This window comes from Amblyomma mixtum, chromosome 8, assembly GCF_055824585.1.
Source record: "Amblyomma mixtum isolate Tamu chromosome 8, ASM5582458v1, whole genome shotgun sequence".
Classification (NCBI taxonomy): domain Eukaryota; kingdom Metazoa; phylum Arthropoda; class Arachnida; order Ixodida; family Ixodidae; genus Amblyomma; species Amblyomma mixtum.
In genome coordinates, this window is record NC_143019.1 from 66,490,897 (window position 1) to 66,515,502 (window position 24,606).

At 47.4% G+C, this 24,606-nt stretch overlaps 2 protein-coding genes across 4 annotated transcripts in view; one reads left to right on the top strand and one right to left on the bottom strand.

The window, feature by feature from the left end:
- Nucleotides 1–18,630, bottom strand: part of LOC149332802 (alpha-1,6-mannosyl-glycoprotein 2-beta-N-acetylglucosaminyltransferase-like) — a 43,813-nt gene extending 25,183 nt beyond the window's left edge. The window contains exons 1-3 of one of the 3 annotated variants that reach the window (XM_089558386.1): nucleotides 18,475–18,630; nucleotides 3,482–3,771; nucleotides 1,169–1,375 (exon numbers count right to left, since the gene is read on the bottom strand). In XM_089558386.1, the coding sequence (XP_089414512.1) occupies nucleotides 1,169–1,375; nucleotides 3,482–3,724 (450 nt within the window). In that variant the 5' untranslated portion in view covers nucleotides 3,725–3,771; nucleotides 18,475–18,630. Of the gene's footprint in view, nucleotides 1–1,168; nucleotides 1,376–3,481; nucleotides 3,772–7,914; nucleotides 8,066–17,739; nucleotides 18,437–18,474 lie in introns of those variants that run through there. The other 2 variants (XM_089558387.1, XM_089558389.1) reach the window with 2 other exon arrangements.
- Nucleotides 18,631–18,981: 351 nt separating this feature from the next.
- Nucleotides 18,982–24,466, top strand: LOC149332803 (WD repeat-containing protein 3). The gene is made up of 3 exons (XM_089558390.1): nucleotides 18,982–21,128; nucleotides 22,549–23,061; nucleotides 23,975–24,466. The coding sequence occupies exons 1-3, from the start codon at nucleotides 19,116–19,118 to the stop codon at nucleotides 24,299–24,301; spliced, it is 2,853 nt and encodes a 950-aa protein (XP_089414516.1). The 5' UTR covers nucleotides 18,982–19,115; the 3' UTR covers nucleotides 24,302–24,466.
- Nucleotides 24,467–24,606: the final 140 nt, after the last annotated feature.

Sequence of the window (24,606 nt, forward strand, 5' to 3'; positions counted from 1 at the left end):
TGGTGCTTTGGACACTTTGGTCCAGTCAACACGAAGCCCAGCAAAAGTGGGGGCACCGTGGTATCCCTTCAGCCTACGATAAATGGTGGGAAAAACAAAGCTGGAGTGGAAATGGTACAGAGAGGGAGAGAAAGTAATTTAATGAAAGTAAAGGTCAAGAGGTCGGACGGCGGTAAGGTGACCTAACACCAGCCCTCTTTTTTGTCAGTTCTTTTTTTAGTTAAGTCCACTTTAACTGAGCCTGTGAGCACCTGGGAATGTCTGTGAACGTTTCATGGCCGTCTCTTCTTTTGCACTAAGTTACGCTAATCATGCACAACAAAGTTACCCTGCAGTGTACTTTGCTGAATACCTTTCACGGCTGCACCAATGAATTTTCTTATCCATGGTATTGAATGTACTGGTTTGGTGCACTTGTTTTTGTACATGAAAGTCTGCATTCAGCTAATTTAATTAAATCCAACTAAATAAAAAACAAATCCAGTCCAATCTAATTAAAACGAGCTGACTAAACTAAGTTTAATTTGTAATAAGGGAGTAATTACTCATTGACGTCCACCCAAGCGCAGCCATACGGCTGCAAAGGAAAGCTATACAGCTACTCCACCTTGGGGGTTTCCCCTAAAACATTTGGTCAGCACTGTTTCCACTTCGAGTTATTGATCAATTCACTCTCGCCCTACCATAAGCTTGCCGTCCCGGTCAGCTCAATTGGTGGAACGACTGCTCCGGTGTAGCGGTGGTCCCGGGTTCGAACCCCGGACCAGGACGAATTTTTCTTTTAACTGCCAAGTTCCTGAGAAAGCTGTTTAGCTTTCCTTTGTAGCCGTATGGCTGTGCTTGGGTGGACGTCAATGAGTAGTTACTCCCTTATTACAAATCTACTCCACCTTGGGGGTTTCCCCTAAAACATTTGGTCAAGTTTAATTTAATCCTTCATCTCCTTTCCCAATCGTGCTCCTCTGAACACACTCTGCCCTCTGCTCAAAACAAATGACCTATTGTGAAATTCTATTCTCAGAGATTCAGCAAAGCCATAGAAAACAGCAAGTCATGCAAAGAAACGCAACAGACATGACTGCTTCAGGCCACAGCACTATGTTCCACCCAACGCTATGGCTTAGACAGGTGTGTCGCATGCAGCAATGAGGCCATCAGGCACGGTCACCTTGCAGAAGTCGACCTTGTAGGGCAGGCTCTCAACAACGGGGCTGTACTCATCGTGGCTGAAGATGAGCAGGGTGCGGTTGATGTCACGTGCGGTGCGCAGAGAGTCCAGCAGGGAGACTAGGTAGTGCCATCTATTGTGGACCTGGATCACTATCACAGGGTCGCCTGGCAACAGGGGGCCAAACAGCTCCAGGTTGTGGACCGTCTGTTTGAGGACACAAAATAAAAGCTAAAGTGTACCCATATCAAAATTCACCTGCTCTCTCACTAAGAATGGCAAAGTCATTGCTAGCAATATGCCATGCAAAGCATGCAAAGTATAGTAAAACCTCACCTGGACATTTCCGAGAAAAAAAGAATTTCAGAAAAATCGTATTATCCGGAAAAATGTATGATCCAAACTACCAGTTTTTGAACAATGTAACTCTTGAATGAGATGATACAAATGCATTTATTGACGATTTTACTTTATAAAAATGTTCATTAGCATTTCTTCGTTGGCACAGTCTAAACAGCTTCCTTTCTATTGCTCGCAGAATTCAGTCCACATTTGTCCGTACTGTCCTTGGTGCGGAAAAACCTCGCAACACATTTCGTCTATCGATGGAAGTGGCGAAAGTAGCCATGTCTCTTCCTCATTCTCAGATGCTTCGCCCCCTTGCACCACTACATAGCAGGGAGCTGCTGCAGCGGCTTACTTCATGACGCGTTCCCTAGACCTAGCCTGATCCTGTGTACTCCCATCGTTGCAGTTCTCGTATGAATCACACCCTAGCCTTAAGCCTTGCGAAGAAGCCATTGCATTTTTCCTCTTCATGCCACATCCCCACAGGAACAGCCCTCTAGTATGTCAGCTCTTTTTTTTTTTATGCTTCACCCCTTCACACTTTGGTAGAGCAGGAAAGCCACCACGGTGGGTCAGTGCCGCTGCATTCCTCTCTTTGGGAGCGTCAACACCTACCCTTCACGCGCCCAGCAGTGACCACAACAGAACAGTGGGAGGCACTACTGTGCAGCTCAGAAGCCACTGCTCAAGAAAGGATGGTCACCTCGGCTGCGTAGACAGCCACAGCACAAGGGCTTGCGGACATCTGATATTCGGCCCCTCCCAAAAATCGCTCAGAAGTGAAGTTTTTACTGCCTACCTACCGTCCAGTAGTTCACATTGCATGCCCCTCATTCCATCTATTTGTATGTTTGCGTCTGCGCAGTTGGTCACTAAACGTATTATACGACCAGAATTTGCCCTAATTTTCACAGTAGTAGATGGTATATCATGTTGTCCGGGAAGGTATTAAACGAAAGAAAAATAGTGCAACTTTACAAGACATTTTTTTGTTTTTGCCCATCATTTTGAACATCTGAAATGGGGAATTATATGAACAGGGAAAGTATCAATGAGATTCTACTGCGTTCTTCCCTAAAACAAGCCTGCATCTGCAACACTGCTTTTTAAAGGTAAGCCATTAACTCAAAAATCTGGGGAGGGGGCTAAACAATGCCTCACATTTCAACTTTCAGCATGTACCTGAGCTTTGTTCAATTCACCTGCATTCCCTCCTTGTCAATGGCCCTCAAATGGAGGTCAATACATGATTTAATCTTTAGTCGACTTTCTCAACTGTGCTCCTCTGAACATGCTCTACCCTCCACTCAACAGCCATTCTCTACAAATGCTCATCATCATCATCATCAGGCTGACTACGCCCACTGCAGGGCAAAGGCCTCTCCCATGTCTCTCCAATTAACCCTGTCCTTAGCCAACCGCGGCCACCATATTCCCGAAAACTTCTTAATCTCATCCGCCCACCTAACTTTCTGCCGCCCCTTGCTACGTTTGCCTTCTCTTGGAATCCACTCTGTTACCCTCAAAGACCAGAGGTTATCTTGCCTTCGCATTACATGCCTTTTCGAAGCCCATTTCTTCCTCTTGATTTCGACTAGGATGTCATTAGCGCGCGTTTGTTCCCTCACCCACTCCGCCCTCTTCCGATCTCTTAATGTGACACCTATCGTTTTTCTTTCCATAGCTCGCTGCGTTGTCCTTAACTTAAGCTGAACCCTCTTTGTTAGCCTCCACGTTTCTGCCCCAGAGGTGAGGTACCGGTAAGATACACCTGTTGTATACTTTTCTCTTGAGGGATATTGGTAAACTGCCATTCATGATCTGAGATAACCTGCCATATCTTAAAAATTCAGACATATGTGATAAAATCACTACAGCTTTTACAACTGCCTTTCCATTCACCTATTTCACCCACTGCCCGGCCACCCAGGCAGCACACGCGTAGAAAAACAACAAACCACCCACCTGTGCCTGGTTGAGCTGCGCAACATATTCACGCAGGATCTCGAGCTCGCGTGTGCTGTTGAACAGGGTCCACGTGAGGTTGGGCTGGGCAGCGGCGGAGGAGCCGGGCGCAGAGCCGTCCTCGATGGTCACCTGCCCCAGCAGGGTGAGGCGTGCCTGCAGCCACACAAAGGTGACTAGGCAGGCGGCCGCCAGGAACCGGAGGGGCCGCACCCTCCGCAGCTGCCGAGTCACCCACCCCATCTGCCGCCAACGGGCGAGGCCGCGGCTCGACCAGCGGCGCACCTCACCTGCGAGAGCAGTCGCCACACACCTCTTAGTGCCACCTCTCAGCTAGATTGCACCTTCGTGGCAAGCCTAGAAGACCTAGAGCAGTTCCCGAAGGTCGACAGCAATGTCAGGCACTACTAAGTAAGTTTTTTTTTTTTATTATTGGGGCTTAACGTCCCAAAGCGACTCAGGCTATGAGAGACGCCGTAGTGAAGGGCTCCGGAAATTTTGACCACCTGGGGTTCTTTAACATGCACTGCAATCACACAGTACACGGGCCTCTGGAATTTCGCCTTCATCGAAATTCAGCCGCCGTGACCGGGATCGAACCCGCGTCTTTCGGGTCAGCAGCCGAGCGCCGTAACCACTGAGCCACCACGGCGGGGCACTACTGAGTATGCTCTAGCTTTGCATCCTGGATAATGTCACTACAATGAGATGCACTTTGTTCTGTCTGCAACGCAACAAAATGCTGTGGATTCTGCTTGCTAAGGTGTTGTGTGTAACTACAGTCAGTGAGGTTATAGCTGTTGATATAGATTCAGAGTTGTGTTCAGTACTTTTACTCTACTTTTACTGTTCTGGCATTTAGGTCACTCCTTTTAGCTACTATGTTGTGTGCTGAGTTTTGGTTTTAGTTTTAAGGGGTTTAACGCCCCAAACCAACTCAGGCTATGAGGGACGCCGTAGTGGAGGTCTCCGGATAATTTCGACCACCTGGGGCTCTTTAACGTGCACTGACATCACGCAGTATGCGGGCCTCTAGCATGTCGCCTCCATCTAAATGCAGCCATCACGGTCGGGTTCGAACCCGGGTGCTCCAGCTGTGATCGTAAACTTTTAACTGCAGGTATATGCAGCATTTACTCACATAATTGTGCCCACGCAAAATTTGTGCACCCCTAATTTATTACTTGGATTTATAAAAAAGATATTTCACTCTCCCTACTGCTCAAACACACCAGCATATATGCAGGTGTACGCAGGGCAGGCTTGGGAAGATTGGCGCTGCCGCATGCAACTGTGAAAGGTGTGAGTGGTGACAAAAAAAGTCAGCCACTCGTTCGCAAAGGATTGAACCCTCATCTTTTGGGTCAGCAGCCAAGCACTATAACTACTGAGCCACCGCGGCAGCTGTGTGCCGAGTTCTGTTGTGGAATGTAGGGAAAGTGGAGCAAGGTTAAGTGTGATCCCCTACAGAGGCATTGTATGCGAAAGCTTCATAGCAAGTCTGAGCATTGCATTGGCAGCAGTCTACGGACAATCCATTACTCAAAGCATGTCACTACCATGGGAGCGGTGCTTGCTGAGGATCGCATTCCCACACAAAGTGACCGTTTTCATACGCGTAGCACTGCGCTAGTGGCAGTGGTTGCTGACTCACGAGGTCAGTGTGCTGCCATCACCACTTCCACAACACATCTACTGGAGCATGGCCAGCAAGGCTTGTTGATGAGGTCAGAGCCAATTACACCGTGATAGGAAACATGTTAATTACTTCTTCAATCACGTGCCTCTTTCTACATGTTATATTGGGTGCCATTAACTTCTGATAAATCGTGCATTTCCTCTTTGAAAGTGCTCAAAACAATGCCAAGAAGCATTTTGTGCTTGTGACACTTCACTTTGTTAAACTGCCAGTTGAAAACAATATGGAGGGGTGAAACGAGGCCATTGCTATCAACACTGGTTCCCCTCACACTTTGTTCCTCATTAAAACACTTTTCTTGGAAGCAGCTCCTTGACGGAAAATCCTGCACACGTTATAATGCAATAAGCATTTTGTCATTTTGTTTATTCACACTGGTGACCATAATCAAGTGGACATGCAGAAAATGCTTTGTTCATCACTCATACTGCCGAAACCTTACTTCAGAAAAAGTAGCAAGTGTCACAGCTCGACACATTTTTTTACTCAGACTAATGGGTCAAGTGGGCGCTGGAGATACACATTCTGTTTACCATTTGGAGTGCCAAGATCGTATTTCACTATCCGTGTTATGAACACGTAATCATATGAATATCAAACAGAACGTTGAACTGCCTTAATACCTACACCATACGGACAAATTTAATGCCATTAAGTGCTTACTGCCTTAATTCAGTTTTAATGGCATTTGCGGGGTGTCACACATATAAATTTAATAGCATTACCCTTACTGCCATTCACGACCCAGTGAATTTGCCAAAACTCATTCGCCTGAGCAATGTGTACTCTTGTCCCCATTTCACATGCAGCAAAAACATGCAACTTGGTTAGAGTAAGATACAACTTGAGTCTGCAGTGAAGCTCCATCCACATTCAGGACTGCCACACAGAATTTCTCCATGACAAAAAAGTAGTCCGTTGTTCAAACTTTTCTTGTTACCTAAAGAAGCTAGTCATGAGAAAAATATTACAAGTTCTAGAATTCGGACACCTCGCTTGTTTAATAAAACCATACATTAAAAACTGATTTCGTTTACTTTGTGATTGGCTAACGGAGTAATGCAGGTCATCACGGACTACAGCCCAGTGTTAACAACTGCTGTTTTTTTTTATCTGTATCCTAAATAGTCATAACTTCCTATCCAGTAGCAAGATGAGGCATCTCTACCCGATTTTTGATGCGGAGGGTGCCATTTTTACCAGCACTTCTGACAGATACTCTCTGTTTGTGTGCTCACAAGCGAGTTTTTGGCTACTCTTTCAATTTTTCAAGCAAGCACAGCAGTGTTTTCTCCAAAATAATTTTTACATCACATTTGAACGACTTTTCCAAGTGTGCTCAGAGCACGTTTGTATTCAGGTGAACTTTTTGACTGCCTTACAGGCGTTATCATCATGAATTTCACATAATGACATTAAATATGGACGTGTAGCACCAACTATGAAAATAATGACATTAACAAGCTTAACGCCTTAAGCATTTACTGCCATTTCTGGTGTGCGTGTGGCACTGCACTAACAATGGGGCGCTCACAATGAACATCACAAGGAACCTTTTTTGAGCCAATTTGCCTCACATGCTACACCAGGCCAAGAAAATTAAATAAGCAAAGATGTCTTCCAAACCTGTCTTGTATGACAAAAGGAGTCATAAAATTCAATTGTGATGCAAGAAAGCTGCAGACAACAGGAAAGTGTTCCACGTACAGCCACAACAAATGAATGGAGCCTACCACTCATATGGAGCAAAAAATAAGACTGATTTATAGTATTGTTTATAGCGTGGGGTCATGAAGGCACAGCAAGCAGCAACAGGTGGTGGAAGCTTTAAACCTGAACTACAGCCGCACTATAGTAGAAGTGGAAAGAACAAAAGCAAGGGGCCAGTAAAAGAGAATCGCATTTGTGCAGCAGCACACAAAATGGAGAAAAAGAAGCCTGCATAAATGAACCAAGAAACTATTCCCAGCCCCGGCTCCTTCCCATACCTTGCAATGTTCAAACCAGGAGTCACCCAAATGTTCCTCCTCTGCTGCCTTGTCCAGTTGTTATGGCATATGTGATATTAATTTCTAATGTCCCTCCTTTCTTACAAAGAACACACGGCAAATGTGATAAACTCTCCCCTTTAATAACAATGCCCCTGCATGCAAGTCACTCACACAAACTCAGCGAGACAAGCAGAAAATTTCAGAAGGAACAAAAGCGCAGAACAGAGAAAAGTGGAACGGAAAGTCTCGAAACCAAGCTTTGTTAACAGCGAGTAGACAGAACACACTTAAAAATCCTACACTCTTGTAGAGAGCAAGAATGAAACAACAAGCAGAGCTACACTGCGTGAGCCAGAAACCAGTGTGGCAACATGACTCTATATGGGCCAGTGAAATGCACGCAATTCTTATTTGAAAAGGCTGCAATAAACCAAACGACCTACATAACCAGGCAACTAAAAAATGGTTTCGAACAAACCCAACATGATTTCTGTACCAATGGCACGCACTCAGCACAATGAGGCAAAAAATAAAAAAATAGATTACATCGGACGAAAACCTAGCAACGCGCAGGTATTACTGCAACGAGAGTGACAGATTAACAATGTGAAATTAACAATGTGGTCTGAATATGTGGAGACATGCATGCCTTAGTCAGAAACTATGAACCTCTCAATAAACAAGTGTAGAAAATTTAGAAGAAAAACTGCCAAAGAAAAGAACCGGCAATGTACTGTACACACGTGGTGAAAGGTGTCGGTGAGTAGACTAGCGCGTTTCGAAGTGACCGAGCCGTAATGGGCAGCACAACAGAATCCAGGCCAGTAAAAAGCAACAAGTGCACTGTGTGTCACACGTGCACAGCCGAGTGGAAGACAACGCAGCAACTACAGCACGGGCAGCAGGTGGCAGCACGGCAGCTGCTTCCTGCCACATGCAGCCTGGCATTTCAACTGAAAAGGTCGAGAAACATGTGGCTGCTGCCTCTGTGGATCCGGCTCCTACTCTCACCACATACAGGACGATGTAAACAAAGAAGCGCAGTTGAATCTGAACAAAGTAGTGTTTAGAATTTTTTTTTTTTTACACAAAGTAAGAGACCGCGGCGGCCGCGTTTCGATGGAGCCGAAACGCAAGAGGCGCCCGTGTGCTGTGCGATGTCAGTGCATGTTAAAGATCCCCAGGTGGTCGAAATAATTATCTGGAGACCTCCACTACGGCACCTCTTTCTCTCTTTCTTCTTTCACTCCCACTTTCCTCCCTTCCCTTATGGCATGGTTCAGGTGTCCGCTGAGATATGTGAGACAGATTTTGCGCCATTTCCTTTCCTCAAAAACCAATTTACCAATTTACACAACTCTTCCTCGCTCTAGAATGCTAAGTTACTCTCATGCGGAAGGGAACAAGAAGTCATTTTCGAGAGAGGGTTGACTGAATGAAGACTGAATGCACAAAAAAGGATGGGATGCCACTGGCTGGTTAAGAGGGACTCCGAAGAACCAGTTTATTGGGATGATTGAATTGGGCAAAATGCCACAAGAAGTATGCCCACTCAATTTCTAAGGGCCAAATCATGGTACATTAAAACTCCGCAAAACACTGCAGCCTAAACAAGTCAAGAAAGGCATTGAAAAGCCTTTTCCTCCAATAATCTAATATAAACTAATGGAATTTTTACTTTGAACCCTTTGTCCAAATGCTTTTTGCGGACAGGAACTATTTTCCCACCTTTGCTGTACCAATCATCGCAAGTGCCCAAGTTTTTTATGACAGCATGTTCGCAAAGCCTGTGCAATAAAGCTATTAGTTCTTTTTCTGCATGTTCAAATACTCATGAAAGTAAAACTTGAATTACAGCTCGCGTATTTACATCAAAACATTTCTTTAAAAAAAAATAACTTTCAAAGGCTGTCCCATATATACATAGAAAAATCAACAACTTTATTGCAGTCCCAACGTCTCAGGATTCATCTGCAAAAAGAAAAAAGAAAGCAGAACGACTCTACTGTAATTTGTTATGAAATGCCAAAAGCCTGAGTGATAGCAGTCGCACAAAAAGTGCAAGCTGAGAAAATCAGGCTTAAAGTTTATTCCCTCATTTATCGCCTTGTCTGCATTTTGATTTTGGTTAGAGAAATGTGGCACTCTGGCCAGCACAAGCTATGATCTATACTCTTCGCAGTGATACACAGTCAGAGACTGCGGAACTTTTTGTATGAGCGGCAAGGCGATGGCAAGAGTATTGAGTTTTTGTTACCTATTTATTAAATGTTTTCATTAAAATTTTTCTTTTGTTTATATCTTATTGTCGTGTCCGGTCGCTGTGTTGAATGCAGCGAAAGACGCACACGGTACTTTTAGACTTCGTTTATTTAAAGCTGAAGAGGGTGCGACCAGCGTCGACCGAGGCAGCAGCCGAACTGGCCGCCCGAAGAAAGGAGGGAGTGGAGAAGCGTCCACGGCAGGGAGTGGCTTCCCAGAACAGGAGGAGGGTGCGGGGGCGCACCGTGGGGGGGCATCCGGCGACAGCGTGCGACGAGGGGCAAGCGGTCGTTAGGAGGGGATGCGAGTGGTCGTTAGGAGGAGGATTGAGTGGTCGTTAGGAGGAGGATGCGAACTGTCGTTAGGAGGGGAATGCGAGTGGTCGTTAGGAGGGGGCGCACACACACAAAAGCAATAAGGGGACACAACACTTCCTTCCCCCTTAGAAAGTTGCCTGGTATCGTGCAGGGGGTCGGCGCTCACGCGTGGAGGCGCGCTGGCTTTGTGCGCTCGGGGGAGAAACACTTGTAGGCTGGCTGTTGTTCGCTGTGTCTCCTAGGTCTGTCCTGGGCGAAGTCTCTTCTTCCGGGAAGGGGTGCCAGGCTATGTGGGAAGATGGTGCACATGCTCTCTTCGCTGGCGGACAGCTCTCAGACGGCGTCGTAAATCTACGCAGCTGGTTGAGATGTCGGCGTGCTACTGTGCCATGTATGTTGACGAGCCAAGAGCGCAGGCCTATGCGTCTGACAATTGTAGCTTCCTCCCAGCGTGGCTTTTTCAGAAACTGTCGGGCGAGGACGCGCTGCCCCTCATTAAGCGTGCCGCAGCGCGGAATTGCTTTTTCTTCCCGGAACGTCTCTGCCTTTGGCTCGGGGAGGATGGCTGTGAGCTGGGTTCGCATTTCACGCTCGAACATCATTTTCGAGGGGGTCTCGCCTGTTGTGCTCTGAACCGTCGTGTGCTGCTTGAAGAGAAAGCGCGCAAGGCGGCGCTGCAGCGAGCCTGTCTGATCTCTTTCAAGGGCGCGTTTTAGCTCGGCTACGTAGCGCTCGGCTTGTCCGTTTGTCGCTGGGTGGTAGGGGGCCGATGTAACTGATGAGATCCCGTTGTCGCGATAAAACTTGAGGATCTCCGCAGACACAAACGGTGTTCCGTTGTCCGACACTACCTTGCGCGGCAGGCCGAACGTTGCAAATAGTGATCGGAGGTTGTCAATGACTGCTGCCGAAGTCGTCTGTCCCATTTGCCTTATCTCAAGCCACTTTGTGTAGGCATCTACGACCACAAGGAACGTGCAGCCCTCAATTGGTCCTGCAAAATCAATGTGCAGTGTGTGCCATGGTGTGTCTGGCTTTTCCCATTCTGGGACAGGAGCTTTCGGCGGGGCGCTCCGGCTGCTCTGGCAAGGCTTGCATTCTCGCACCACTGTTTCGATGTCGTTGTCAATGCCAGGCCACCACATGTAGCTTCTGGCACACTTTTTCATTGCAACGATGCCCCGATGTCCGGCGTGGATGAGAGACATAGCTTGTGCGCGTAGTTCTCTCGGCATCGCAACTCGGGACCCAAATATGATGCAGCCGCGATGGGTGCTCAACTCTGTAGCTCGCCTGCGGTAAGCGTCGAAGTTGTCCCCTTTGAGTTTATGCACGTTGCCTTGTTGAACAGCTGTGTAAACTAGCCGGAGAGCTGCGCACTTCTGCGTAGATGCTGCAACTGTGCCTGCTGTAAGCGGAGGTTCTGGCAGTGCTTCGAACATCAGAACGTCTCCTGGTGGAAATGGTTCGTCAACAGTTGCATCTAGTGGCAGACGGCTTAGCGCATCGGCGTTTTGATGTTTACCAACCATGTTCTGGCTCGGCGTCTGGTGTATGCCGCATATCATCACGCCTAGTGGAGAAAACCAGTTTCTCCCTAGAAGGCTTGATCCTGTGCCCTTCACAACAAGCAGAGGTAGCGTATGGGTCTGGCCGTTGTAGTTAACCTGCACGTTGGCAGAGCCCAATAGTGGCAGATTCTGTCCTGACCACGTTCGCAGGTGCGTGTCGTCTTGTTGCAGGGCGGGTGCGTCAGATGGCCATGAAGTTCGGAACGTGTCCTCACTGATCAGAGTACAGGCTGCGCCGGAGTCCACCTCGAACTTAATCAGCTGGTGATGTACGCTTACTTCTGTAAAAATCTTCGGTCGCGTGCCGAGATTCATGGTGTTCAGGTCGTACAACACAGATGGTGTTGCTGATGTTGTTCCATGGAGATCAGATAGCGGCGTATTCTCTGAGGCGTTGACGCTGTGATTAGGCTGGGAAGGTGACTTTATCTTGGCAAGTCTCCGTTTCGTAATGCATGCTCTTTCGATATGCCCTCGCTTGTGGCAAAAATTACACGTGGCTGACTGGAATCGACATCCCTGGGGGTTGTGTTGGTCGTCACACCGCCAGCAGCGTTGTGCCTTTTTGACCGATTTTACAACAACAGAAGGCTTGCGCACCTGGTTGCTTGTCTGGTGTACCGGCTCGGTGTTCCGGCGAATCCCTCTCTGCTGGTGACCGGCGCTCTCCGCTCGAACGGCGATGTCGTAAGCTTTGCTGAATGTGAGGTCCTTCTCAGCGAACAGGCGCTGCTGCAGTGACTCGTCACTCAGTCCGCACACAAATCTGTCGCGTAACATCACGTCCAAGGGAAGCATGGTGGTGTTAGCAGAAGAAGCTGCGTCCATTTCCTGCCCGGTAGCTGTTGTCGACAGCGTTCAAAAATTGCAGTCGGCAGCGAGCTTCTTGAGCGCGGCTACGTAGGCGCTCACAGTTTCTCCTCCCAGTTGATCTCGTCGTTGGAAGCGAGCCCGGCTGTAGACCTCGGATGGCCTTGGGTCGTAGTGCTTTTGCAGCGCTTTTACGATGTCGTCGTCAGACACTGCCGCTGGTGTGCTTGGCTGAATAAGGGCGCAGACAGTATCGTAGGTCTGCTCCCCGCACAGCGTCAGCAGGTTGGCCCTCTTCAAGGCTGGGTCTGTGATGTTGTTAGCTTCAAAGTAGAACTGAAGGCGTCCAACCCACGATGACCACGATGAGCTGTTGAACTCTGGTATCTGATTGGGAAACCCTCGCGTAGCCATGGCTTGTCAATAGCGTTGCGTAGCGCGGGTCGAATCCACTTTCTCGTCGCCACTGTCGTGTCCGGTCGCTGTGTTGAATGCAGCGAAAGACGCACACGGTACTTTTAGACTTCGTTTATTTAAAGCTGAAGAGGGTGCGACCAGCGTCGACCGAGGCAGGAGCCGAACTGGCCGCCCGAAGAAAGGAGGGAGTGGAGAAGCGTCCACGGCAGGGAGTGGCTTCCCAGAACAGGAGGAGGGTGCGGGGGCGCACCGTGGGGGGGCATCCGGCGACAGCGTGCGACGAGGGGCAAGCGGTCGTTAGGAGGGGATGCGAGTGGTCGTTAGGAGGAGGATTGAGTGGTCGTTAGGAGGAGGATGCGAACTGTCGTTAGGAGGGGAATGCGAGTGGTCGTTAGGAGGGGGCGCACACACACAAAAGCAATAAGGGGACACAACACTTATTATTCTGCACTATTTTAAGGTGTATTTACTTAACAAGCATAAAACTTAAAATTAAACTGGCAGCTTTCTAAAGAAACATGAAAGTCAAGTGCACTGTGGGAGGCTACAATTTAAAGAAAGAGCAGTTGGTAACAATGGACCACAGTGCGCAGTGTCCTGTATTACTCAGCTGACCAATTACAACAATGAAAAAAAAAAGCAGCTTTTTAATGTCTGACTATACCAAAAAAGACAAAGGCATCAAAATTTAACATCAGGTGTGTACGCCTGATGTTACATCAATTAAAGGGGATGAATGGTTATCGATAGAAGTGAATTGTTAACGAAATTATAAAAAGCTTCTTATCCAAGAAATTGTTAATGAATCGAGTCGCAGGGATGAGGAAGAAGGTTTCACCATTAAACGACAGTGTGGAACGCGCGGTTGAAGGCTTTAGCATAGTCGAGGAATATAGAGTCGATTTGAAGATTTTCGTCCATACCGTGAAGCAGCTCGTTAGTAAACTCGAGTAGTTGTGTCTCACATGATAACCTTTTTCTGAATCCGTGATGTTTTGAAAAGAAGGAACCGCTGCCTTCTAAATGTAGTGCCGAGTTAGATGCAATGATGTGTTCGAGAAGTTTGCAAGATAAACATGTCAGCGATATTGGGTGATCGTTAGCAACGTCAGTTCGGTCATCGGATTTGAAAATTGTAATAACTTTTCCAATTTTCCACTTGTATCGTATCTCTCCTGTTGAAAGTGATTGATGAAATATATGAGTGAGTATAACGCTGGAATGAGCCATGGTATGTTTCAAAAATTTTTGAATCAATCCGATCAGCACCACATAAAGTACTTAATTTTAGATTGTTAATCAATGTCACTACACTATCAACAGTAACGTCAATTGTGCTCATGTAGTCATAGTCATATTCTGGTGGCGATGGAATATTGGAATAGTCTTTCTTCGTGAGCATATTGGTGAAAAAGTTAGTGAAAGTCTGAGGGCATTTGTCTTGAGCAATGGGATCTCCAGCCTCATCAATCAACGTAAAATCTGGAGAAGTTTCCGAAGGTGATAACGCTTTCCAAAATTTTTTTGGATTGTGCTTAAGGAGGGATTGCAGATTGTGAGCCATGAACTTATGCCTAGCTTTCAGTATGGCCGTGCAGTATTCTCTATAACCGTTTTTATGTTTTTTCCATGACGCGAGTGTTCTCAGCCGTTTAGCTATTTTGAAAAGTCACTTTTTTTGTTCATCAGCATACGGAGGTTGTTAGCACGGAAAGATATGCGGGGTATATAGGTGTTCATTAACTGCGTCAGTTTATCTTTGAACTGACGCCAGTTTTCGTTAACAGACTGATTAGGAAAGGATTGCAGAAAGGAACCGCAGAAGATTTGTAAGCCAAGGTTAATGGCATCATAGTTTGCTCTGTTATAGTTAAAGATGTATTTCTGAGGTGGGCTGCGTTGGAGTGACGGCATTTTTAGAGTGAAATGAAGTAGTTTGTGATCACTGAAACCATCCGTGAGGGTACTAAGGTGGCGGTGTCCCGTCACTGGAAAGCTGCAGAATCCGCGATGCGCTGCGGCCATCACAAGTGCGACTCCCTCGCAACTTCTGACAATCACACATAAAGACAACTTTTTTTTCTAAATTCCTACACAATATTTCGCTGTAATTTTTTGGTAAGAGATGGATGAAGGCTTGAGGATCACTTAAAAAAAATTTTTATAGAAAATTGTGACCAGATGGCTATTTTATTTGCTGCGTCCACTCTTAGGTTACCCGTTCTATTCTTGAGGCCCCTGCATACAGTGAATGAAATAAACAACCATTACCCACAAGCTGTGAGATTGCGTCAATAATGAAAATAAATCACTCTGCAGCACAATATATAGTTCCAATTTTACTAAAGACGTGCTATCTTTCAAAATCAAAGAAAAAAACTGCGCCACATACTAAAGATAGGTGAGATGTTTACAAATGGCCTTGAAGAGAAAAACTGTCAACTAAAGGAGCCCACTAACCCAGTGCGAAATGCTGTGGCTGAGCGGCTCTCCAAACAGGACTGTGTCAATACCTGTGGCTGCCTACAAGACCAGCTCGACACCTCTGAGCTGAATGCTCTTTTCAAAGAACTGTTCATCACACAATGTAGCAGTTCTGAGACATTCAGTGGTGCTGGCAGCAGCATATGTGTCCCCTGAATGTAGCATAGCAAAGCAGCTACTGCGGAAGCCCAGTGTATATGCGTCGGTTCTCTGCATGGACCTGCAACACCAGTATGCAGTGAAGTCGAAATATGACTGAAACTTCACACAGCTGGTCTCTTCTGCAATTATCAAAGCTTCCCAAAACATACTACGCAGCTCAGAACTCCACGAGCTACCAGAGGCATAATGCATAATGTGAATCGAATTATGGCATGCACTGTGCAGTTAAGAAAAGCGCCTTGCAACTAACTGCAAGTAATAAATTTAGGCGAGCACTGGCAATACCTTTTCAGCACCACTGGTGCCACCAGTATGAACTGAAAATGTTTGGCTAACATGGTGTGAAGGAAAAAATTTGAAAAAATTATAACTGATAAGTGCATTTCAGTGAGATAGGACGTTATAGCTATATACCTAAAAGCATGGGCATTTATCAGGGGGGGAGGGGGGGGGTAAAAATTTCAATCAGGTGCAACAGTTTCACAATGTGACGACATGCTGCGAGAGCACCACAAACCAGTTTACATTTCAATGTTTTTTTTTGTTTTGTTTTTTTACAATTGTACTACAAGGAAATTCAACGCATAAAACAATTTGCCAAGCATTCCAGTAATGTTGCCATAACTCATAAGAATGTTGCCATCACAATAAGTTTATGAGAACATGTATGATTTATGTTTTCCACCTGCCACGCTAAGCTATACGGCAAAAAAAAAAAGTGTACGCGAAGGTCGTATATGTTACAGTTAACTTGTACATTACAAGATTTTTATTTGTCACTCTTGAACAAAAGTACCAGCTGCTGTGGAGTGAAAGTAAGCAACATAAAGTCAAATTTATAGCTGTCACCTGTCCCAAGAGCTGTATGCCTATATTTCCTCGCTTGTAGTACACGAGACACTATTTTTTTCAGAGCATGCATGTGTATGTGATGCATCTATACTATACATATAAAGAAAAGTAATATAAAGGCAATGCTAAAATATGGGAAGCCGTCGCTTGTGCATAATGAGCTTGCATTCAGATGTCATCCCAGTAAAAAAACAATTGGAACCAACTGGGTTCCCAACTGGTTTCAATGGGAGCCAGTTCCAATGGAAACGTGTTCAAAATTATGCACTGCAGTTTGTTAGTAGCAAGTATTGTTTTAATGTTCATAGTGGCTATATCAAACAGGACCTGAACTGGGACTCGCTAGAGGATCGCTGATTGCGAATTAGGTTGGAATTTCTCTCCACATCTATCTCAATAAAACGAATTAATCCTAAAGCTTATTTGCAGCTACTGCACTTCTTATCCAGAAGGCGCGACCACAAAAATACACGAGACAAAATGCCATACTGACGCTTTCAAGCACTCCTTTCTTTTTCACGCCATCAATGAATGGAACAAGCTGCCCCATCGTGTTGTCAAATGCCAGTCCGAGGCTATGTTCCAAGCACTGGTGTCGGATCTGTGACTTGCTCAGTTGCCATGTCCCACTTTTTAATGCGAAAACATTGTATGTCCCAATAGCGCAAAAGTCAGCATCCGTCGCCGTCCATGGCACAAAATTCCTCAGTGATGTCACCATGCTCTCGCATGACATCAGCAGTAGACCGTCAGATAGTAACATCTACAGCAAAGAATAAAAAATATTTCTTCCGCAGGTGCCAGGAATTGCACCAAGGAGCTTCAGATTACGAGGCGAGCACGCAACCCATGGGGTACAAAACCACACTGCTTCTTTTTGCAAATAACGATTAATACAGTGTACGCATTTCCTTGCAGGCTGTATGCTAATGAGTGGGTGAGTCACTAGAAAGGAAGGAATCTTTAATCAACCTCGCAACAGAGCTCACGATGAGACAATGCTTTTGCGTTTAAAGCACATAAGCAGTCTTAAGTGCACTCCATAATTTTTCTGGCTATTAGTCACTTGTGTGTGACATATGGCTGTCTGTTTTCCTTGGTTTCCATAACAGTGTGCATACCCCCAAAATTTCTACTCCCATGTAAAAATTCTGGCAAAGGGATTCAGAGTGTATCGCTTGAGTCCTCACAAGTCAGTTTTCCTTTTGCACCTTAAGTTGTACAAATATTAGGAGGGAAATTTTTTGAATATTTTCTGGATGCAATAATTGGGTCGTATTGGGTCCAGTACTGGTTGAGTCCAACTGGTGGACTAAAACCATAATGGGAAATAGGAACCAATTGAAAAACCCGATTAGTTCCAATTAAAATCTTTTTTTTTTCTTTTACAGGCATTGCCTTGTGCTGTCCGAGGTAGTGCCGAGCGAGCAGGCAAAACTGAGATGCAAAATCAGGAATTAACTGCCACAGAGTTAAATTCGTGAGCACATTTGGAACGATCGAGAAGTATCGCTAGTAGGGTGAAGGTATGAACGTCAAACGCTGCTACTGAAAAGTTTCCAGTAATGAGAAAAGCGGGCTGCACAGGCGAACAGACTGCTTAGCAAGAATACATCACGAGATCCCCAATCCGCTCGGTAAAACTACGCTAAGTGGCGAAAAAGCAACCGCACTTTGCATGACGCCATCTGACCTTTGCGCCGGGTGACGTTCCGCTAGAAGAGGCGATATAACGCCGAAGTTGCGCCGTGGTGAAGGGTAGCAGCGGTGTTGTCGGCGCGCGCTGCAGTTTCGGCGGAGGGGGTGGAGCGGGCCTCACAACACACATTCGCGAGCCGCGACGTCTTCGTTTCGAGCCCCACTCGGCCGACGAAGCAGCACCAACAGCGCGACTACTACGGCCGCGATAGGCTGATCAGCACCGCCGCGCAGCAGTGTCCGTTATCTCGAGCCGTGCCCGTACTCCGGCAACGCACTCCCAGGCCAAGTCACGCCAGGAGCTCGCACCGGGACGCCTCGCGCGCGTGCGCTTCGCTTGCACGCAACTTAACGGCGCCGTTCAACCGCGCCCGTCCTCGAAGCCGGGCGCTCTCGGGCTGCCTCGCTGCCAATCTCCGCAACAAACGACTCGGAACGGACACCCGCGCGGCCTTGCGCACCTGTCAGCGAGGCAGCAACGCGACGTCGCTCGGCTGTAACGGCGCGCGCCGCATTAAACCGAGCAAGGATGCATTTATACGGGGTTACTATCGCAACTGAACGAGAACAATCAATAGATGAGGGTCGGCCTATGGGCTCGCAACAGCTGACCGCACATCGCCCTCCCCGCATAGTCGCGGCGTCGTCGTGGAAACCTCACAGAGGAAAACACAGTGTACAGGCACTGAAATGAAGAGTGTATTGGAGTAACAAACAAGCCCGAAAATACCATAATTTGCAGGGATCCGGCTGTGTACGCCGCTCCGCCCCACGCCGCACGGCCGGCTTCCGAGCCGCTGCTACCAAGTGCTCCGTGATGCCCCTTCGCAGTCAGCCTCCCCGCAGCACACAACGGCAAAACCCAACGCATATCATGGGAACGGTGCCAAGAAGAAAAAAACAAGATAACAAGAACCATAAAAAAAACACACACACTCTGTTTACGAAGTAGAGGTAATATATCCCCTCTAAGAATGTCGCTTCTCTAACAAGAGCGACTTGCTCGTGTAGGAGTGTTTGCTAGCGCTCAAAAAACAAATGAGGCGGTTTTAAGAAGTTTTTACAACGTTGTTATAAAATTGATACAATTTGTAGATTAATAATTAATGTAGCCTGTGATAATTAATTACAATATGACAAAAAGTTATTTCGCTTATAAGTAAAAATGTTTTTTTTTTAGGCGTCCCCTTTCTCCCTCCTCTCTCTCCCTCACCGTAGTTACAAAGGAGTAAGCCCCACATCCAATCCAATCCAAGGCAACATGGCATTGCGGGAAGCACATGGCTGCTGCCAAGCGAGCAAGGGTTCTTGATCCAGCCGTGTTCCTGTTTGTAACGTGAGATCTGCGCCAAGTTCGCTTGATTTTGCAAGATGCCACTGACGCACCAGTACCTTCGGTTCACCAGTGGACCGGTATTCGGAGTGTTAGCCAGCGCCGAGGCACGGGTCGCCTTCGTGCGTTACCAGGACACGGCGTCCCGGTACTACGCTGTGACCGCTTGCGAAAATGTAATCATGTGGGACACCAAGACCAAACAGAAGGTGAAGACCTTCCGCGGCCAGAAGCATTTCTCCACGTGCCTGGCCACCAGCCCCGACCACCGGCACGTGGCTGTCGGCTACGCGGACGGCGCCGTACGGATCTTCGACGTCCAGCAGGACAGCGGCGAAGCTGCCATCACTTTCCAGGGCCACAAGGCCGCCGTGACGAGCCTAGACTTCGATGAAGGTAGGCTGGCGTCGGCGGGAAAGGATGCGGTGATCATCTTGTGGGACGTCGTCGGAGAGGCCGGCATGTTCAGACTGAAAGGGCACAAGGGAGTGGTGACCCGGTGCCGCTTTATGAAACAGCGCAAGAATGTGCTGGTGTCCAGCTCCAAAGATACTTTCGTCAAGTTCTGGGACCTGGAGACGCAGCATTGCTTCAAGACGCTCGTGGGGCACCGCGGCGAGGTGTGGGACTTTGTGCTTGTCCGTCAGGACACCTGGCTCGTGACGGGTAGCGCCGATAGCGAACTTCGCGTTTGGGAGATCGCCAACAAAAAACAGGGACAGGACTCGCCCGAGGACACAGCGGACGCGAAGAAGACCAAGCCAGACGCCGCAGAAGAAAAGAAAGCCGCGGGACCCGACGCCCTAGGCGACGCCGATGAAGAGGCAGAGGACGAAGCCGGCTGTCCGTTGACGTGCTCCAAGTTCGGCAGCGTCATGCGGGAGGGCAGGGGCCGGGTGTGCTCGCTTGTCATGGACCCGTCGGAGAGGGTCATACTGTGCCACGGCATCGACTCATTGGTCGAAGTCTTCAAGCTGAACGACGAGGCTGAGATCAAGGACAAGCTGCAAAAACGAGGGCGCAAGCTTCGAAAGCGGCTCCTCAAGTTGGCCTCTACTGAAAACGAGCCACAGGAGTCGGACGTCCATGCAACCGTAACTATCGCCGACACTATAGAAAGGTTGCAGACGTTCAAATGCAGCAGCAAGCCCTGCTGCCTCGACATCTTCTCCGCAAAGAATGGCCTTGCAAAGGCGGCGGTTGGTCTCAGAAACAACCAGGTCGATTTCTATGTCTTTAACATGATGGACAAGAGCGTCCCTCCAGTGTTGGCTGACAGCATTCAGCATGCAGGCCACAGGAGTGACGTCAGGGCACTGGCCTTCAGTTCGGACAATACGGGAATTTTGTCAGTGAGCGGTGAAACTGTCAAAGTGTGGGGCCGCACGAGCCAGCAGTGTCTGCGAAGTATGGCATGCGACTATGGCCTGTGCTGCTCTTTCCTCCCTGGAGATAGGCACTGCATTGTGGGCACAAAGACGGGAAAGCTGCAGCTCTTTGACATTGGCGCCAAGAGCCTCGTTGAGGAGGTTGCAGCACACGATGGACCGGTGTGGTGCCTGGACTTGTACCCCGACCAAAAGGGGCTTGTCTCTGGGAGCGGCGACAAAACTGTAAAGTTCTGGGACTTCGACCTTGTCGAGAGAGAGGGCACAAAGAACCTGGTGTTGGTTCATACCAGGACACTTGAAATGGCAGAAGACGTCCTCTGTGTCCGATTAACTCCCAATGGGAAACTTCTTGCAGTGTCGCTCATGGACAGCACTGTGAAAGTCTTCTTCATGGATACGCTGAAGTTCTTCCTGTCCATGTATGGCCACAAGTTTCCCGCACTGTGCATGGACGTTAGCTACGACAGTACCCTCCTGGCAACTGGCTCTGCTGATCGCAGTGTCAAGATCTGGGGACTCGACTTTGGAGACTGCCACCGATCCATCCTCGCACATGATGACAGCGTCATGTGTCTTCGGTTCTTGCCCAAGACACACATGTTCTTCACAGGCAGCAAGGACCACACCATTAAGCAGTGGGACGCAGACAACTTCCAGAAGGTAGTGACCCTGTCTTATAGCCCTGGTAAAGTTGTAAACTAGTAGCAAAGTCGTTGCAGTGATTACAGAATTTTTTAAGAGTCTAACTTAATTGGTAAGTTAATATTGCCATTGCAGATTAGTGTTCCCGCTTCAATTGCACTGGCAGTGACAACAGGAATTTTGATTATTATTGTCATTTAGATGCTGCACCTGCCTTTTGAAACAAACTGTTACTATCTCCACTGCATGCATTTGCAATGTTCTGAACCGAAGTTCACGTGAGTACATGTTGACTCTGATAGAACTTGAGAATGAAGCAGCAGATGCCCCTCAAAGGAGGGCCTTCTGCCAATAGCGTCGACAGATTCTCATGACATTGTGGTTAATCCCTTGAACCTGCTAGGTTGACACCCCTGGAGGGAAGGCAGGTGAAATGGGGTTGACAATGGTTTAATCGGATTAACCGTGACGTCGCAAAAATCGATTGACGCTATTGGCTGGAGGCCTTCTATAAGGGGCCTCTGCCGCAGGCTTCGTTCTTGTGTTGTGTCCAACTATGCCTTCCCCAAAGGACTGCCTGATAGCATAAGCACAAGGATTGTGTTCTTGTAAGCAGTGATCGCTTGCACAGTGCTAAATGACAATCTAAAATTTCACGCAGAGTCAGTCAACTGTGCTACAGGAATTACCACAGTTACTAGCCATATTCTGACATACACTAACAGCATATCGCTTAATCAAAAGTAGGCTGAGGCCACGGTGTAAGTATATATTCTTACACCCTGACTGAGGCATCCCAGCTGTATTTCAAGCACTTCCCCTGGTACACGCCTCCTTGCCTACAACACTATTATTAGACCAATCTTAGAATATGCAGTCATTATCTGGGACCCTTTCACAAAGGTAAACATAAACAAACTTGAAAGAATCCAAAAGAAAGCAGTAAGGTTTATATATAACACTTACGGGCGAGCATCAGTCAGTGATCTCAAAAAAAGCGGCTTACCCTCTATTTTAAACATAAATCGCATGTCGCTTAAAATTTTTCTTTCAATTAATTAATAATTATTTCAAAGTTGACACCTCCAATATCCTTACTTATTCCTCGAGGTACCAAACTAGAAATTGCCATTCTCTTTCAATAACGCCACTAAATTCGCGAGTTAATTGTTTTAAATGTTCTTTTTTTCCAAGGACCATCACTGATTGGAATAACCTCATGGATGATGTTGTCAGGCAGACATCAAGCGTTTGTTTGAAGAGCACTTGAAATGATTGTTGTTAATGACCTTGCCGCCGTATTTTCTTGCTGATTTTCTATGTGCAGTTCTGTTTTGTTCGTACGTGTCTGTATTTTTGTATCTTAACACAGTTTCCCACCTGCTATGATCTTGTGTACAAGATCGCAGTATCCATAAATAATAATATTCTTTTGCAGATTGTCGCATTGGAAGGCCATCAGGCTGAAGTGTGGGCACTGGCCGTCAGTCCTGATGGCCGGTACGTGGTGACAGCATCGCATGACCGCTCCCTGCGCCTCTGGCTCAAGACAGACGAGCCCCTGGTGCTTGAGGAGGAGCGGGAGAACGAAAGGGAAGCAGAGTCCGAAGCCAACGCAAATCTAGAGGAAGCAGTCATTCCGAGGGAAGGTGGCAAAGACGAGATGGGCCTTGCTGCCAAAAAGACGACCGAGACAGTCAAGATGGCGGAGCGCCTCTTGGAAGCCATAGACGTCTACAGGGAGCACAAGTTGAAGCTGCAGGAATACGAAGCTCAGCGGAAGGCGTCCACAGAGCCAGTTGCACCCCCTGCACCACATCCGCTGATGACCGTCTACCAGACGACCTGCCCTGAACGGTATATGCTGGAGACGCTGAGACGCATGCGGTACAGTGAGCTCGAAGAGACGCTGCTTGTTCTCCCATTTGGCTACGTTGTGGACCTCCTCAAGGTTTGTTTGCTCTGTCATGCCTGGATTATGTCATATACCATAGTTACTAGCGTAATTTGTGCACCCCAAATATATCACTTATCTATATAAAAAAAAAAAACGCATATTTTATGCTCCCTGCTGCGCCAGACCGCCAGCATGAGTGGTTAATTGTACATGTAGTTTTCCTGTTTAGGCATAAGCCTTGTGGTATTTCAGGTGCAACGCAGAAGCAGCGAAAAATCGGGTGTTTCTTATTAGTGGACATTGCTGCACTTTACTTAGGAAAGTCCAAAGCATCCATACTCTTTACTGACATACATGGGAGCTAAGAAGGAAGGCTAGTAATACGTAGTAAAGTGAAGCATGTATCTTCGCCATCTTTTGTTTCATCATCATCAGCCTGACTACACCCACTGCAGGGCAAAAGCCTCTCCCATGTCTCTCCAATTAACCCTGTCCTTTGTCAGTTGCGGTCATTGTATCCCCGCAAACTTCTTAATCTCATCCGCCCACCTAACTTTCTGCCGTCCCCTGCTACGTTTGCCTTCTCTTGGAATCCACTCCGTTACCCTTAAGGAGCAGCGGTTATCTGGCCTTCGCATTACATGCCCTGCCCTAGCCCACTTCTTCCTCTCGATTTCAACTAAGATGTCATTAACCTGTGTTTTTTCCCTCACCCACTCCGCCCTCTTCTGATCTCTTAACGTTACACCTATCATTTTCCTTTCCATAGCTCACTGCATTGCCCTTAACTTAAGCTGAACCCTCTTTGTTAGCCTCCACGTTTCTGCCCCATAGGTGAGTACCGGTAAGATACAGCTGTTGTATCTTTTGTTTGAGCTTTACAAAATTTAGACATGACCAGAGCTGCACATAACACTGGAGTTATGTGGAATGCTGACACTGTGTAAAATGCGTTCGTTCATTCCAGGCACTTGGCGAACTGCTCAGCCGCAACTGGGAGCCCGAACTGTGTTGCCGCTGCCTGTTTTTCCTGCTCCGGGTGCACAGTGGACAAATAGGAGCCACAGCGGCCCTCGTGTCGACCGTCGACCGGCTGCGACACTGCACAGTCGAGCAACTGGACCTAGCCAGAGATGAAATCGGCTTCAACCTGGCCGGGCTCAACTTCCTGCAGCGAGAGGTCGACGCGCGGGAAGAAGTGGCACTCTTCACCGATGCCACACGGGCTTTCAAGGAGCGGAAGAAGAAGAAGACAAAAAAGGAGCGTGCTATACTGTCAGTTGTGGCGTCTTGAACACCAGGCGTGCCAAGGCAAACTTTCATGATCACCAGGTGGCGTGTGTGTGCTAGCAAATTGCTGTACGGCATGCATGGCTAAATAGCCGCGTGAAGCAAAGGTGCATTTTCAGAATTATTTTTTGGAAAAATAAACCTGACAGCCCTTGTTCTTCACACTAAACAGATTCGTTGAAGGTAGCCCCACATTTACGCAGAGCACTGATGCTGTTTGATTTAGTTGCCGAAGTTGCTCAGCTAAATGTAGCTACTACTGTCTCAAGTTCTGACAAAACTTTGAAGTTCTGTCAAGTTCTGATTTTG

Bases quoted from the DNA above. Each gene is read 5' to 3' on its own strand.
- LOC149332803 (XM_089558390.1), top strand. From the start codon at position 19,116: ATGCCACTGACGCACCAGTACCTTCGGTTCACCAGTGGACCGGTATTC. The intron at 21,129-22,548 runs GTAGTGACCCTG...ATTCTTTTGCAG, and splicing joins ACGCAGACAACTTCCAGAAG to ATTGTCGCATTGGAAGGCCA. The intron at 23,062-23,974 runs GTTTGTTTGCTC...CGTTCATTCCAG, and splicing joins ACGTTGTGGACCTCCTCAAG to GCACTTGGCGAACTGCTCAG.